At 39.0% G+C, this 17,606-nt stretch overlaps 1 protein-coding gene across 1 annotated transcript in view; it reads right to left on the bottom strand.

Annotated features, from left to right (window-relative positions):
• Positions 1 to 4,310: 4,310 nt before the first annotated feature.
• The window catches only part of LOC128369236 (piezo-type mechanosensitive ion channel component 2), a 91,087-nt gene continuing 77,791 nt past the window's right edge, over positions 4,311 to 17,606 (bottom strand). Inside the window, 11 exon segments of the mRNA XM_053330241.1 lie at positions 4,311 to 6,133; positions 6,872 to 7,076; positions 8,610 to 8,689; positions 9,601 to 9,720; positions 10,194 to 10,363; positions 11,566 to 11,655; positions 12,162 to 12,350; positions 12,909 to 13,056; positions 16,215 to 16,373; positions 16,771 to 16,982; positions 17,101 to 17,248. Coding sequence (XP_053186216.1) covers positions 5,881 to 6,133; positions 6,872 to 7,076; positions 8,610 to 8,689; positions 9,601 to 9,720; positions 10,194 to 10,363; positions 11,566 to 11,655; positions 12,162 to 12,350; positions 12,909 to 13,056; positions 16,215 to 16,373; positions 16,771 to 16,982; positions 17,101 to 17,248 — 1,774 coding nt within the window. The 3' untranslated portion in view covers positions 4,311 to 5,880.

The following is a 17,606-nucleotide window of genomic DNA, read 5'->3' as shown; positions in this document are numbered from 1 at the left end:
TTGGGACAATCCCCCACCCTTCCCATTTTTGACTTTTTCGACACTACCGGCCCTGTCATTTTTTTCAATTTTTGCCCGCTTTGGAAAATCCTTCACAATTTTCACACAATGCCTTCACGGTGCTTGATTTTACACATTTTTCATTCAGCCCGCCCCTCTGGCCCCTTGTAGCAAGTTTTGGGACAATCCCCCACCCTTCCCATTTTTGACTTTTTCGACACTACCGGCCCTGTCATTTTTTTCAATTTTTGCCCGCTTTGGAAAATCCTTCACAATTTTCACACAATGCCTTCAGTTCAATGCCAACTACCGGTCCTGTCATTTTTTTCAATTTTTGCCCGCTTTGGAAAATCCTTCACAATTTTCACACAATGCCTTCACGGTGCTTGATTTTACACATTTTTCATTCAGGCCGCCCCTCTGGCTCCTTGTAGCAAGTTTTGGGACAATTCCCCACCCTTCCCATTTTTGACTTTTTCGACACTACCGGTCCTGTCATTTTTTTCAATTTTTGCCCGCTTTGGAAAATCCTTCACAATTTTCACACAATGCCTTCACGGTGCTTGATTTTACACATTTTTCATTCAGGCCGCCCCTCTGGCTCCTTGTAGCAAGTTTTGGGACAATTCCCCACCCTTCCCATTTTTGACTTTTTCGACACTACCGGTCCTGTCATTTTTTTCAATTTTTGCCCGCTTTGGAAAATCCTTCACAATTTTCACACAATGCCTTCACGGTGCTTGATTTTACACATTTTTCATTCAGGCCGCCCCTCTGGCTCCTTGTAGCAAGTTTTGGGACAATCCCCCACCCTTCCCATTTTTGACTTTTTCGACACTACCGGCCCTGTCATTTTTTTCAATTTTTGCCCGCTTTGGAAAATCCTTCACAATTTTCACACAATGCCTTCACGGTGCTTGATTTTACACATTTTTCATTCAGGCTGCCCCTCTGGCCCCTTGTAGCAAGTTTTGGGACAATCCCCCACCCTTCCCATTTTTGACTTTTTCGACACTACGGGTCCTGTCATTTTTTTCAATTTTTGCCCGCTTTGGAAAATCCTTCACAATTTTCACCCAATGCCTTCAAGGTGCTTGATTTTACACATTTTTCATTCAGCCCGCCCCTCTGGCCCCTTGTAGCAAGTTTAGGGACAATCCCTCACCCTTCCCATTTTTGACTTTTTCGACACTACCGGCTCTGTCATTTTTTTCAATTTTTGCCCGCTTTGGAAAATCCTTCACAATTTTCACACAATGCCTTCACGGTGCTTGATTTTACACATTTTTCATTCAGCCCGCCCCTCTGGCTCCTTGTAGCAACTTTTGGGACAATTCCCTACCCTTCCCATTTTTGACTTTTTCGACACTACCGGCCCTGTCATTTTTTTCAATTTTTGCCCGCTTTGGAAAATCCTTCACAATTTTCACACAATGCCTTCACGGTGCTTGATTTTACACATTTTTCATTCAGCCCGCCCCTCTGGCTCCTTGTAGCAAGTTTTGGGACAATTCCCCACCCTTCCCATTTTTGACTTTTTCGACACTACCGGCCCTGTCATTTTTTTCAATTTTTGCCCGCTTTGGAAAATCCTTCACAATTTTCACACAATGCCTTCACGGTGCTTGATTTTACACATTTTTCATTCAGGCCGCCCCTCTGGCTCCTTGTAGCAAGTTTTGGGACAATTCCCCACCCTTCCCAATTTTTTCAATTTTTGCCCGCTTTGGAAAATCCTTCACAATTTTCACACAATGCCTTCACGGTGCTTGATTTTACACATTTTTCATTCAGGCCGCCCCTCTGGCTCCTTGTAGCAAGTTTTGGGACAATTCCCCACCCTTCCCATTTTTGACTTTTTCGACACTACCGGTCCTGTCATTTTTTTCAATTTTTGCCCGCTTTGGAAAATCCTTCACAATTTTCACACAATGCCTTCACGGTGCTTGATTTTACACATTTTTCATTCAGGCCGCCCCTCTGGCTCCTTGTAGCAAGTTTTGGGACAATCCCCCACCCTTCCCATTTTTGACTTTTTCGACACTACCGGTCCTGTCATTTTTTTCAATTTTTGCCCGCTTTGGAAAATCCTTCACAATTTTCACACAATGCCTTCACGGTGCTTGATTTTACACATTTTTCATTCAGGCCGCCCCTCTGGCTCCTTGTAGCAAGTTTTGGGACAATTCCCCACCCTTCCCATTTTTGACTTTTTCGACACTACCGGTCCTGTCATTTTTTTCAATTTTTGCCCGCTTTGGAAAATCCTTCACAATTTTCACACAATGCCTTCACGGTGCTTGATTTTACACATTTTTCATTCAGGCCGACCCTCTGGCTCCTTGTAGCAAGTTTTGGGACAATCCCACACCCTTCCCATTTTTGACTTTTTCGACACTACCGGTCCTGTCATTTTTTTCAATTTTTGCCCGCTTTGGAAAATCCTTCACAATTTTCACACAATGCCTTCACGGTGCTTGATTTTACACATTTTTCATTCAGGCCGCCCCTCTGGCTCCTTGTAGCAAGTTTTGGGACAATCCCCCACCCTTCCCATTTTTGACTTTTTCAACACTACCGGTCCTGTCATTTTTTTCAATTTTTGCCCGCTTTGGAAAATCCTTCACAATTTTCACACAATGCCTTCACGGTGCTTGATTTTACACATTTTTCATTCAGCCCGCCCCTCTGGCCCCTTGTAGCAAGTTTTGGGACAATCCCCCACCCTTCCCATTTTTGACTTTTTCGACACTACCGGACCTGTCATTTTTTTCAATTTTTGCCCGCTTTGGAAAATCCTTCACAATTTTCACACAATGCCTTCACGGTGCTTGATTTTACACATTTTTCATTCAGGCCGCCCCTCTGGCTCCTTGTAGCAAGTTTTGGGACAATCCCCCACCCTTCCCATTTTTGACTTTTTCGACACTACCGGCCCTGTCATTTTTTTCAATTTTTGCCCGCTTTGGAAAATCCTTCACAATTTTCACACAATGCCTTCACGGTGCTTGATTTTACACATTTTTCATTCAGGCCGCCCCTCTGGCTCCTTGTAGCAAGTTTTGGGACAATTCCCCACCCTTCCCATTTTTGACTTTTTCGACACTACCGGTCCTGTCATTTTTTTCAATTTTTGCCCGCTTTGGAAAATCCTTCACAATTTTCACACAATGCCTTCACGGTGCTTGATTTTACACATTTTTCATTCAGGCCGCCCCTCTGGCTCCTTGTAGCAAGTTTTGGGACAATCCCCCACCCTTCCCATTTTTGACTTTTTCGACACTACCGGTCCTGTCATTTTTTTCAATTTTTGCCCGCTTTGGAAAATCCTTCACAATTTTCACACAATGCCTTCACGGTGCTTGATTTTACACATTTTTCATTCAGGTCGCCCCTCTGGCTCCTTGTAGCAAGTTTTGGGACAATCCCCCAACCTTCCCATTTTTTTTTTCAAAATTCAATTCATTCAAAAATGGGAAGGGTGGGGAATTGTCCCAAAAGGATTTTCCAAAGCGGGCAAAAATTGAAAAAAATGACAGGGCGGGTAGTGTCGAAAAAGTCAAAAATGGGAAGGGTGGGGGATTGTCCCAAAACTTGCTACAAGGAGCCAGAGGGGCGGGCTGAATGAAAAATGTGTAAAATCAAGCACCGTGAAGGCATTGTGTGAAAATTGTGAAGGATTTTCCAAAGCGGGCAAAAATTGAAAAAAATGACAGGGCCGGTAGTGTCGAAAAAGTCAAAAATGGGAAGGGTGGGGAATTGTCCCAAAACTTGCTACAAGGAGCCAGAGGGGCGGCCTGAATGAAAAATGTGTAAAATCAAGCACCGTGAAGGCATTGTGTGAAAATTGTGAAGGATTTTCCAAAGCGGGCAAAAATTGAAAAAAATGACAGGACCAGTAGTGTCGAAAAAGTCAAAAATGGGAAGGGTCGGGGATTGTCCCAAAACTTGCTACAAGGAGCCAGAGGGGCGGCCTGAATGAAAAATGTGTAAAATCAAGCACCGTGAAGGCATTGTGTGAAAATTGTGAAGGATTTTCCAAAGCGGGCAAAAATTGAACTGCTAATATTCAGTTTAAGGGGTGCCTCGTCCCCCTAATACATTTTAAATTGTTTGGGGAAGAAATGATCACAAACCAGCTGACACATGTTGAATATGGGAGATTTGGGGCTCTTGTGGCTTTGGGGTAGTGGCGGCATTGATCTCAGGTTCTGTTTTCAATCAAAATGTCGTCCACACAGGATCCCTGCCTCCTCACTCAGTGCTTTTCCACCAAGAAATAGAAGCTGAAAGCAAAACTCGACACCTTTCCATTTGTTTTATTTGCAGATCTCCGGACCTCTATCATACCACATTGTCTTTAACATACGGGTACAATTTCACATTTCATTCCACCGTGCCCTGCCCCCCTTAAACTTATATGTACATGTAATGAAAATTAGTCATGGCAATAATGAAGTTTTTTTTCTCTCATGCTACAATGTCCTCTAATGCATAGTTTGGACTAAAGGGCTTCATGTTTCAGCCCTTTTTGTGTGAGGAATCTTTTCTGAGTGTCTTATTTCTTCCTTGATGCCTGAACACACGCAGTTTGGAGTTCAGAGTATGAATGTTAAAAACAGCGAGAGGTTCACAAGTGATGTGCACTGAAGAGCCTACCACTTAATGCACGTTACCCTGATTCAGAAACAGCCCTCTGCTGGTCTTGACTCGAGCCAACCTGTAAATGATTCAGATCCGTGGATGATTGGCAATTAATCTCATTCTCTGTGAGGAAAAAAAGGAGTTTTCCTTGTGCAGTAAACATACTAAGTATACATCTCACCATCATTTCTGAACAATATCCACATTACATTTCATGCCATTTAAATAGTTCTTTCTACAGTCTCACATTCTTTTAGATCCATCAAGGCCTACATGTTGTAACATATAACTCATACAATGAATATCTGTGAAAACAGCTCTTCCTGAGAAAGATATTTAGTTGTTAAGGGTTTTGAGTTATTTTTTTCATACAAACAAAATAAGGCAGGTAAATATTGTCTGATGATATTTTCTTCATTTTTTTTTTTTTTAAATCTCTGAAGTGTCTCCCATGTGGCCTCTGACGTTTAAAAACAAAAACAAAAAAAAGAAGACGAAGAAGGTAGTCTTTATGTTCATGTGTCTTTGTCAGAACTGGCCTTTTCCATCCACATCCTTCAAAAAAAACTTGGAGGAACAAGAGCTCAATATTGCACAGTCCCACAATCCAAGCGTTCCAGTTGGGGAAAATATGAGATTGTGCTCATGTGGTTTATATCTGCGTGTGGGAAGCCCTTATAGATCAATGTTTGCAGCCTGTTTCAGCTTCTCTTCGCCTACTGTGCGTTTGTAAGAAAAAAGAAAAAAGCGATACAGTGGAGCAAAGAGCAGTTAAAGAGCAGAAGAATTTAGCAGAGTTTTTAAAAAAATCTATCCTTTGGTTGGGAACTTTTTAAACCATACGTGACATGTTTTATTAAAATTGTCTTAAAAGATGGATGGCTCCGTCTCCAACCGCCGCTCATTTTATCCACTGGAGGCAAACGGAGCCGGGTTTCGCAAGATAAATACAGCACCAGCAAATTTGTGCTCAAATGTTAATAATATGACTGTCGTTGTTGTTTCTTTTTAACCACTGAAGAGTAAAAAATACCAGTTTGTAAGTCAGAAAAGTGTTTTAGTGTGGTGCTAACACTGTATCACTGCCATCAGAGCTCAAAGAGGAAAAAGTGTTGCTTTGTGCGCCCTCAGCAGGTAGAGGGGATGTAGTAGCTGCTCACATCAACAGAGCGACCTCCCAGTGTCTCTGAACGAGCTGCTACTGTCCCAAAAGCTCTAAATCGCCTCCTTTGAGTATCACTGAGTTTTCTCCCGCGTCCACTTGATCATAGTCTCTGGCGATCGGTAGAGGAAGATGAGTTTGGCGTACATGTCCTCCTCCAGGTCCAGCTCGCCCGTCTCTCGCACCAGGAAGATGTCTGTGCACAGCTTGAGGATGCGGTCCACGTTGGGCAGCTCCTCGAACATGATGGTGTGGGAAATGCCGCTGAAGAACTCACGCACAAACTTGCCGATGACCAAGACCACCGAGGCGTACAAGCCCATGATCCTAGACAGGAAACACAGGAAGGAAATTAGACAATGTTCCATTTTTGGACTCCCTGAATGTTATCTGTCTACAGAGTAGATAAAGACGACTGTAATTGAGTGGAAAGGGAAAAACACTGACGTGACAGAAGCTGAGTATGATGCTGTAAAGATAGAGAAAATCTATCATACAGTTAATCCAAAAGGCATTGTTAGTTAGGAAATATCCAATGGCGGACACTCTAACCGTTTATCAGTAGTTCCAAATAATATACAGTATTTTTTGTTTGTTTAATGTGAAGAGTATTTTCTCTATCAATCGATTAATTGGTGGAAAAAATGGTCACTGTTTCCCCAACAGTCCACAACCCAAAGATATTCAGTTTACTATCACAGATTATTAAAGAAACCAGAAAATATTCATACTCTGATTAAAAGATAAAATATTTAGTGCATATTTTATATTTATATGAGACAAATTCAAATGGGAATAAGAAGAAAAAACACCCACATGCCCACTGACAGTTTCTACTTCTAAAGTGTAAGAAGTGGAAAAGTGGAAAGTGGAAAAAGCAATAGCATTTTAGGTGACAGAGAGGCTGAACATTATAACTTAACTCATACTTTGAGAAAAGGAAAATCTTGAGTGCATATTTTATATCTATATGAGACTAATTCAAATGGGAATAAGATGATGACTAAATGAAGCAGGACGAATCATTATTTATTCACACTGTAATCCTGATCAATCATCACGTACCCGTATCCAGCCAGAAAGCCCAAACTGGGCGGGCTGACTTGGTCACTGAACACGTAGACCTCCAGGCCGGCTTCATACTTGTATTTTTGACTCCTCTTCTCTATCAGTCCCAGTTCAGTCTGGTTGACAATCCACCATTCCTGGACCTGACCGGAGTCATTATGAGTTCGCTTCAAGGTCAAAGTTATGTTGAACATCTTTTCATCTGCAATGATGACAAATGAAATCATGTAATTCAATCTGCACTTACATAAAAAACCAAAGTGCTTATTTCGTACATATTTAATATCAATTTAATAAAAAAGTAAATTAAGAATTCATTTTTTCTTAATAAAAAACAATCACAATATTTTAAAGCTGCTATGTGTTGACTTTGTATGTGATTATAGCATCTTTTAGGGTGTTTTCACACATACTTTTAGTCCAGTTAAATAGAACTCCGGTTCATTTTGCCACTTGTGAACAGAGTAACTGCACTCAGGTGTGGACCAAAACAAACACACCGAGACCCTTTAGTCGTCTCTGTCCATTTCTAAATGAGCTGGAGCTGTTTGTTGTGGGAACGAGATCTGACCTTGATCCAAACCAACTACCAGGTATAATCTGTGAGTTTTTTTAAGAAACTGCTCCTGAGCCAGGTGAGCTTTGCACAGTGGGATGCGGATGAGTGTATCCAACAGTTGTTAGCAGCTAGCCGGAGAATGAATCAAGGTCAGACCCAAACTAACGCAACAGGGTATGTTGTGTTTGGCCAGTGGACTTCCTTTAGGACCTCCTTCCTGTGTTTACATGCCCCAAACACGTCTCACCAATGAGAAGAGTAACGTTGCTTATAGTGATTGCTTAGATTTTTCTCTTTGTAAGAAGAAACTGAACCAAGGGAGAAAAATGCACCAAGTTCACCAACTGATTCAGACCAAACAAACTATAGGTGTGAAAATATATATTATTTTAATTATATTATTCTGATGACTTACATTTAGTTTTTGTTTTTATTGGCATACATTCCTGTCAGACACAATGTATTTTTTCATATACCATTTAGGGGCATCAAAGTCAGACACTTTCAGATTGTACACATGGTGGTTTTAAATATGTGGTGGCACTGATTCTCCAGGCCTCAGCTGATCGGGAAGATGCTTGAGGACCAATTTCCAACCACATAAGTATCCTTAGTATTAAACTAATTTCAATATAATTGTCTTTGATAATATGTATAAAGGCATTTTTGTACAATAAACAATAAAAAAATAAGACTGCAGATAACTGAGATGTGATCTCATTTTGTTCATGTTAACTAGGCTCCACAAAGCTTAAAGTTACCAGAGGAAACATCAGACTGCTCTTGGTGTCGTTTCCCTCCTCATTTCAACCCCAGAAAAAGAGCGTTGTCACATCCTGATTGGCCAAGAGGGCCATGCATCCAGCTGCTTTCAATTACTATTCGGGAGCTAGTCCTCACACCAGAGGCAACAGGTGATCTGAATAACCCCTTAATCAACTCAGAGGGGTTTCAATAATGTGTGACTGCTATGAATAAATGTCCAAGGATGACTCAAAGATTAATATTCCTGCAAGAGTTGTTTTAAAACTAGATGTCAAGTTACTGAAAAGAGAATTTTCACTTTCTTTAGAGGCTACTGAGTTATATTTGCTGTCACCAAGTCAACTAACAACTACACAAAAAGAGCTACACAGTCAGACTAATCCATACTGTGACAGAAACTGTAAAGTTCACCTGAATAAAGAGGCTCAGCGGGCTTGGCATCTGCGTCACTGGGGGCACGAATATAACGAGGGAAGATGTCCGCCAGGGTTCTGCAGAGGAAGAGAGGAAAATGTCTACAACTTTTCTCAATGTGTTGGAGCAAAGTCATGAAAATGAAAAATAATAAGTGTATATTTGTTAACAACAGGCTTGTGGTTTCTACATTGCTTAGTTTTCATATTAAAGTCTCAAATAGAAAATTTTAGGAAACACTTCTTTGTTTTCTAAGAGTTAAATGAGAAGCCGGATACCACTGTGCATGTATGGAGCAATCAGTAATTAACCCATTACAGCTTGTTTGTTTAATTAGTACAGAGTAGGTGGATTTAATATGTTGTAAGTATTTCTTGTTGAACAATAGCCATGTGCAGTGACTTCCCAGCATCTAAAGTTCACAGAAGTGCTGGGCTGACAAATAGTTACAGATTGTCCTTCTCCTCTAAAACCAAACCAAAGTGTTAAAGAGGCACATTTTGGAACTAGGCTAATCATCTTCGGGCACAAATAATAAAAATGTTAAAATATTCCTTTAACTTGCGATATGAGATATATCTGAATACGCTGTGACATGACAAATTATCTATATGAATAAATCTTCTTAAAGTTCATATTCATCATTAAAATAGGAAGCACTGCCTTTAATTAAAACTTCAGGTTTAAATTCTTACATTTCCTCAGTCCACTTATGGCATTAACACTACGTTCTTTGATCTCTAATCTAAGACTGAGGGGGTTTGTGAATACATATATGACATATGAAGATTTACCTGTTCTCATGCACACCATACTTTGTCTTATTATTACTTAACTATACTGCTAACAATAAAAACATGATCTAAATTACAACATTTTGTGAGCTATATCAGAGTCGTCTGTGACTGAAAGGAAAATCTAGCCCCTGATTATTAAACAGCACAGCAGAAGAGTGCAAAGAGAGAGAGTAAGCAGCTACGATACTCACACTTGTGAGTTACTTCCTGTCCCATTTAGGAGCGTTATGAGGTCCTGCCTTGTTTTTTGGTCAAGAGACGTCACTCGTTTTCCAGATGCTGTTTCAGCCTTGGCACCAAGAGTGAGGTTTCTGTGATCACAAGAGGAGAGGAAGGAAAAACATACTGAAAACCATATACAAAAAAGTGAATATCAATATTTTTACTTCAACATCGACCCAAAAATATTGTTGAAACTTTACACATTAACATGTTACCTGAAAATAAATAGATGAATGTATACTGTAATATTTTGATTAATGTTTTTCTCTTGTACATGTGTGACCAGAGGATGTCATATTTCTGATGTTTAATACATATTGGTGTGCTGTAATCTCTTGTGGGACTAAATAAACTATTCAGTTAACAGTGTACAACTATAAGTGGCATTAAATAATGGGAGTTTTACTATTATAATATATTATACTAGTTATTGAGTTGAGTTGGCATAAATAAATGTTTTCCTATTGTTTGTACTATCACTACTAGCACTACACATACAGGTATACACTTGATGGTAAAAATGTATGAAGGATATATCTGCAAACATCTTGTCGTTGCGTACCTCTGCACAGACCAGGACACGGTGATGGGGAAATCCTCCTCCGATCCCAACATGTCTATCAGGTTGGTTCTGCTAGGTGGACTGATGGTCCACAGAGAGTTGGAGCTGCCTTTCAGCTCAGCGATGATCAGGTCATCTGGCATGTAGCCCTCCAACCACTGCAAGGCTTCCTAGCAACATAAAGTCATACAGTAAGCAGAATCTCATTGAGATATATATTTTCTTTTACTGAGACATTTCTCTGAATAAATATTGTACAGTTTGTTTTGAACTTTTGCACAGTAGTCCATGTTCCCTAGACAATGTATCCTAAAGACTTTGGTGATCTTCTCACTTTTTCATCTCACTCCATCACCAATTTGACATTTATTTTTCAACAGCTACAGGATAGACTGCAGTTTCTACGTTCCCAACAGGATGAAGTGTAATAACTTTGGAGGCTCCCTGACTTTTCATCTTCAAATGGTCAAATACTGTACATTGTTTTAGAGCAGAAACAATAATCTCTTAAGTGACTGATGAAGAATAATTGATTAATTCATAAAATCAGTTTGAAGAAAAATGCCTTTTCTATTTCTCAGTTGTGATGATTTTCTGCTTGTTTTTGACTTATGTTGCTTATCTAATAATAAAGTACATTTCTTTAGTTTTTTCTCTGTAGGTCGGACAAACCCACAAATTTGATGAAATCTCCTTGGGATTGGGATTTAGGAAATTGTGGTCAGAATTTTCACTATTTTCTAGCATTTTATAGGTTTAACAATTCATTGATTAATCAAGAAAATTATTAGTAGAATAATTTATGATGAATATAATCGTGAGTTGCAGCCCTACTTTGGTTTATTACCATCAGCCTCAGCTGTACTTTCTGTTAACTGATAATTATAATGTTGGCAAATAGCATAATGTTAGCATGCTAGGAATCACAATAAACATTACCTTTTTTGTTTTTTAGTATTTAGTTCAAACTAGCGTGTGCATTGCTGTTTGTGACAGTGTCTTTTGATACGACAACTAGGGGAAGCTTAAGTTAGTCAATTTGAAATCTTAGTGACTATAAAATGAGTTTAAAAAATTGAAAGTTATCCTTAGTAAATACCTACACAAACTTCAACTTCTGGGCAATATGACAACAGGTGTGTATTTATGACTTGGTCTAAGATCAGGTCATAACAGACAAAGACACATTATTAGTAGCAGTAATGTTTGGTTTGATGCTCTCAGTGTAATCCCCACACCTCTTTTTCAATACAGTAAATCAGCAATCTAAACACACTGACACATTGTACTGTGCATTTATCGGTTAGATATCTTTGAGTTTATATCAGAAGAAAACAACAACTGGCATCTTAAATGGGTATATTGCACTTACATCTTTACTAAACGTATGAATAAATTTTGTGAATTCGCTTGATGTCACATCCTGCAGTTGTTTTTGCTGAGCGCTCATTGTGAAGATGGGCTGTGAGAAGAGAAAAAAAATACAGTATACATATTAACAAAGTCTTGTAAAGGTTAAACACACTTCTAATGCTTGTGTGTTAGCTACTTGTTTCTTTTAAGGAAAAAAACTATAAGAATAATAACAACAATCAATGAAGGATAAAAAAATGTATCCTGCTCCTAAATTAATACTATGATAGTCTTTAGATCAAAGTATGTGACATTTCCTTTCAGTTTTATAGCTGTAGAATATAATCTACAGTTTAATTTCTGCTGAACCAGGAGCAGTGAATGCAACTTGTCCCAGTTACACAATCAATCTGAGAAAGTACTACTTAAAGACATTTAAACGTAAACTCGACCTTGCTGTGGAAAGAGCCACAGATTTACTTCTTCGAGATCTACTTGAGCTCAAAGGATATAGCTTTGAGCAAGAGTGTCTGTTTTGTCTCTTTCAAGTCAGGAAAGTACTTGGCAAGCTTGTTTCGCCGTAAAATGGTTTGATGAAAGAAAGAGTTCTCACACCTGAAAGCCAGCCAGAGTGATTGTGAACGAGACGTCCAGCGGAGGGTTCACAACTCCAGCTACAGACTTTACGAGGGACATGAAGAGCAGCGGGAACCAGACGATGCAGATCAGCAGCATCACAATCATCCCTCCCATCCCATACTTTACTACTTTCTTTTTCTTTTGGCCTCGCGGCTGGGGATACCTCTGCAGAGGGACAAGATAAAGGACAGGTCGATGTAGAGACGTGCAGAAGGGGAAAGTATTACTTGGCTTTGATGTAGTGTTTCCGAATCAAGTCCTCCTAAACATTTGTTCCATCTTTACTTCAGCAGACATGATGCAAAGGCTTCATGCTTTTAATACCAACAACAACTAAGACAATCTATTAGAAGTAGACCTAATCAGACCTCGGTTATAACAGGAAAGATGGAGCAAAAACATTTAGGACAGGAGGTACTTTCTGAATGAACTGGAAAAAGACTCAAAGTTCACTTAAAGCAACATGGCCTTCTTCTTATCTAATTATCAGTGAACTCCAGAAACTTTTTAAATTTGTATTACAATTCTTAATAAATAAAGGAATTTACCTGCAAAAGTCATGAAGTAACAATCACAAGCATGAAGAATTTTGTAAAAAAAAAAAGAAAAAAAAGTACTCTGACAAACCATAAGAGTAAACTTCAGCCAGAATACCAACATGACAGGAGTTTGACTGTGAAAGTGATTCTTCAAACACTAGACTGATGCCACAATGATAAACACCTTCTCAGACTCTCTCCAGCATTTGAGGATGAAGATGTGAGCGTAGATGTCCTCCACACAGATCCAGCTGGACAGAGACAGCGAGGTGTCGGTCCAAACCCAGTCCATCACAGCTCGCAGCTCCGTCAGGAATGGCACCAGGCGGAAACTGGAAACAACAGACCTGAATTAGTTATTCTGGCAAAATAAAATACTTTCACATTCAAGATATATTATTGAAGGGGACCGTTTATGCTCATTTCCAGATCAAAAGTTAAAAAACCCCTCCTATTTATCTTATACTGGCCCTTTATGCAGCCCCTTAGTTCAGCTGCTGTCTTTTAAAAGGCAGTTTTAGCTCCTGTCTCTTAAAGGCCTTTGATCAGCTTTCTGGAAGAGTTCGAGGGGCAGCCATATCAGAGTCATGTTAACCCTATGTAGGTCACACCGATAAAATGCTATTTTAAAAAAATCTTTTTTTTTTCTTTGGGGCCATGACAATATAAAACATGATTTTTTTCCTTCTCATTGACCCTAAATTTTATGTTTTATAGACCTCTACAGACCTCTACAGACCTCATTCAGACCTCATTTGTTAAAACTTAAATAACCATGATAGAGACTCATTCTGTTTGTGTACAAGATCAAAAAATGAAACTCAATTTCAAAAATGTCTCCAGCAGGATCTCTTATGTCAGCAGTGATTTGTGTTATTCTTCGTTTATACACTAGTACAACCTGTATCTATAGCAACCATAACACAATCTTGATGTGTTCCTCACTGAATTATCAGAGCCTCGTTATAGTGGCACTAAAAACCAGTCAACACAAGATATGGACGTATATTTAGAACTCCTTGTTCAGCAGATGAGTTAGAAATAATGAAGGAATACTACAAGCAGAAACAGCCACATGATGATGATGATGATGATGATGATGTATACTGAGTACTCATTTTAACATTTTTTAAGCATGAAGGCCTAATTCACACAGTCCCCACACAGTTAAATGTCTACCACTTGAAACTCTGGGAAGCTCTGATGTGGGCTCTAAACTGAGGTGCCACTAACTGGTGATTTCTGGGGTTGGTAACTTTAATGAACCTCTGCAGCAGACGTAACTCTCGGTCTTCCTTTCCTGGGGCAGACCTCATGAGAGCCAGTTTCATCATAGCATTTGATGGTTTTTGAGACTTCACTTGAATGTCCAGATTGACTAACTTTCACGTTTCCAATTAACAATGGACTGTCATTTCTCTTTACTTGTACTTTGTGTTACAATGTGGATTACTCTATTAGATGGAGGGATATTTGCTGTATGCAAAAAACCTCTGCATCACACAACTTGGGCTCAAACAAATTAAGAAGGCAAGAAATTCCACCAGTTAACTTTTGACGCCTGTTCATTGAAAACCATTTCACATGACTACCTCATAAAGCTGGTTAAGATATTGCCAATAGTTTTTAAAGCTGTCATCAAGGCAAACTGTGGCTATTTTGAGTAATCTGAAATATGGAACATGTTTTATTTTGCGTAACACTTACTTAATACACTTAAGCACTTTAATATATTTCTGTTTTGTTTGAATGATTGTATGACACAAAGATGAAGATTCAATAAGAATAATTGAACATTAACATCTGGTACAATAAACTAGTCCTGAACACCATTAAAACCAAGGTGATTATTGTGGACTTTGGGAGATCCAAGACGACCACACATCCATCTCTCCACATCAATGGTGAGGAGGTGGAGAGTGTCAATGACATCAGATTCCTGGGAATCCATACAACAAAAGATCTCTCATAGTCCCTTAATACCTCCCACCTTGTGAAGAAAGCTCAATAGAGTCTTTTCTTCCAAAGAAAACCCAGAACAGGCCAAACTTCCCTCTCAGCTCCCAATAAACTTTTACAGAAGCACCACAGGCGAGATTATCCTCTGCTACTATGCCGCTGTGTGGTATGCCAGTTTTACTGCAGAGAATCGGAAGGACTTTTTACCACTTGGTCAAGGTGGTAAAAAGTGTGTGGTAGCAGTCTACAAAAGAAGGTTAGCAACATCAGTAAAGATCCATAATACAGGGTCTGTTTGTCCCTTTGCTATTGAGGAAGAGATACAGAGCCATCAAAGCCTGAATAAACAGAATGAAGAACAGAGCTGCAGTCTCCATCAGCGCCCACTCTCCTATAGCTGGTGAGGACAGAGGACCGTAAATATTACGACCCAACCCCCCCACTCCCCAACTGCTGCTAATGCACTCCAACATTTTATTACATACATACATCTACTAACCTTTTAATTATTTATCAGCTTTTGTTATCTTTTATTTTACCTTTGCTATCTTGTTTTTATTTTATTATCTTGTTTTTTATCTTTTTATTGCTGCTGGCCACAGATTTATGCACTAAATGTAATTTTATTGCATGCTTACAATGACATAACCTCATGTGCCAGATGGTTTGTTACTCCTAAGATGCTGATTCGTCCAAACCACAGGTGGCACGGACACAAGTGCATAACTTGAAACCTGAATTCTTACATGATCGTGCACATCCAGCTGCCTCGCAAGATAAACTAGTAATGTCCTTATATAGTACAGTTCATTGTAATTCAGTGTATGACGTCTACTTACACATGACAGATTTTTTGAAACTGAAAAAAAAAATGTATAACTTAATGGGCAGTTTTCAAGAACAGCCTTTATTCAAATGCAGCCTAAAGTTTTCCAAGGTCGAGATATCCAAAGTTTTTTGGAAAGATTTTCAAAGACTTCCAATCAACTATGGGCTTCACAAGTCAGAAGTTTGGATTTGACAAATTAGCCCTGACAAACTGTAAAGCTCTAAAATCAAATGATTAAGGTGCATTAGAGATGATCAGAGAAGATGAGATGGCTAAGGGTGCAACTAATGATTATCTTCATTATCTATCACTTATCTTTTTATATGAATCAATTCATCATTCAGCATATAAAATGTAAAAACGCAGGAAATGGCCATTTAATTCTATTCAAATACCAAAATTGTTGGCAGGTAATTTTCTGTGGATTAATGTGTTTTATAAAATGATTTCAGCACTAAATGTGACATTACGGTGAGGTTCGACATACTTTTATATACAAATGAAGATTCCCAAAAAAAAAATTACTCTAATGATTTAACTTCCTCTTAAATAAACTTGTTGCTCAGACATTTCTGAAACAAATAACTCAGCGTCTGTCTCTTTCTATTCTCTCCGCAGCAGCTGGCTGACACGCTGACATGAAAAGGGCCTTGGACCTGTTTGCCCAGCTGGAAGAAATGATATTCTCAAAGCATAACTCACCCTTGAAACAGGAAGAGGTTGACATAATTGTAGCTCTTGGTGAGGAAGTTTCCCAGCACGCGGGTGGGATAACCACAGCGGATCTGATAGGCCGACAGGCCAAAGTAGATGCACTTGACAAAATACCACATCTGAGCGACTGTGTTCTCGCTGAAACGCCTGCAAAAGAAAAAGAGATGAGACAGGGTTAGGGTTAGACTCCTAAAATTAAAGGATATAAAATCTAGTGGGTTCTTTTTTTTTAACATGAATGATATTTATAGGCAGCATAAAAAACCCTCACACCTCTAAATTGCCAAACAAAGTAGAACAAAAACACCCTCATTAATAATCAGCCATGGTATAAATAGGGACTTTAAGACATGGAGAACTTTCAGAGAGAATTATTTATGACACATTTTCAGCTTGTTTTTCTTTATTAGTTCAATAACAGACAGAGTTGGGAGAGATGAAAGCCACCTCAAAATATTCAAGTTTAATTAGATGAATCAGGACACTCACTGATATTTTAATAAATATTGAATATATGTACAGTGAGGTGAGACGCAGTTCTTACTTCTCTGTGACTCCTGGCAGGATAAAGAACATCCAGAAGTGGATGCCGAAAACCAGGATGACCTGAAAGATGACCTTGCCCATAACAGTCTTCCTGAGGTAGAGGGCCCTGTCCACCACCATGGTCCCAAACTGGATCAGGACCATGACTAGGAAGGGTCCCGGCACCTGATCCTCCGACAGAGAGGAAGTGATGTCTGCTGCAGAGTGTTTCTGCATGAGAAAGACAACCATTCATTCAGTTTTTTTGCTGTTATTGTATTTATGAAGAAAACAGAACAGATTTTTTCAGGGTTGGATATATTTAACTTAATTTAAATTTGACACTTACACCAAACGCCCAGAATCCAAACACGATGATGATGAAGTCGACGGTGTCAGCGAGGAACATCAGCACATACACGTCTGTCACTGCACTGTACTCTGGATGAATCAAGTTATAGAAGAACTGCCGCATGGGAATGTATATCTCCATGAACCTAAAAACAACAGACATTTATTTTTTTATAAAAGAGTTTTAAAAAATGTACTACGAGTGAATAAAAGGGGGAAAATTGTCCAGTTGGGTCTTGTGCTTTTGTTGTTACACCCCGACAGAACTATGGAAATAAACTGAATAAACTTTTTGTGTCTTTATCTTGTGTCAAGCTTGAGATTTCTGCAAAAGATTATAATTATGTTTGGATGCTATTTATAGTATGTTTGATTTCATTTTCTATCTTTATCTAGGTCACTATTTTTCTTCTTTTTGACAAATGTGTGTTATGTGTAAATCTAATTAAGTGACATAAAACAAAATTACAGTCTGTAAAATATACCACATATGAAAGGTCAGAC

Source organism: Scomber japonicus, chromosome 12 (assembly GCF_027409825.1).
Source record: "Scomber japonicus isolate fScoJap1 chromosome 12, fScoJap1.pri, whole genome shotgun sequence".
Taxonomy (NCBI): Eukaryota; Metazoa; Chordata; class Actinopteri; order Scombriformes; family Scombridae; genus Scomber; species Scomber japonicus.
This window is presented reverse-complemented; position numbering and strand designations above follow the sequence as displayed.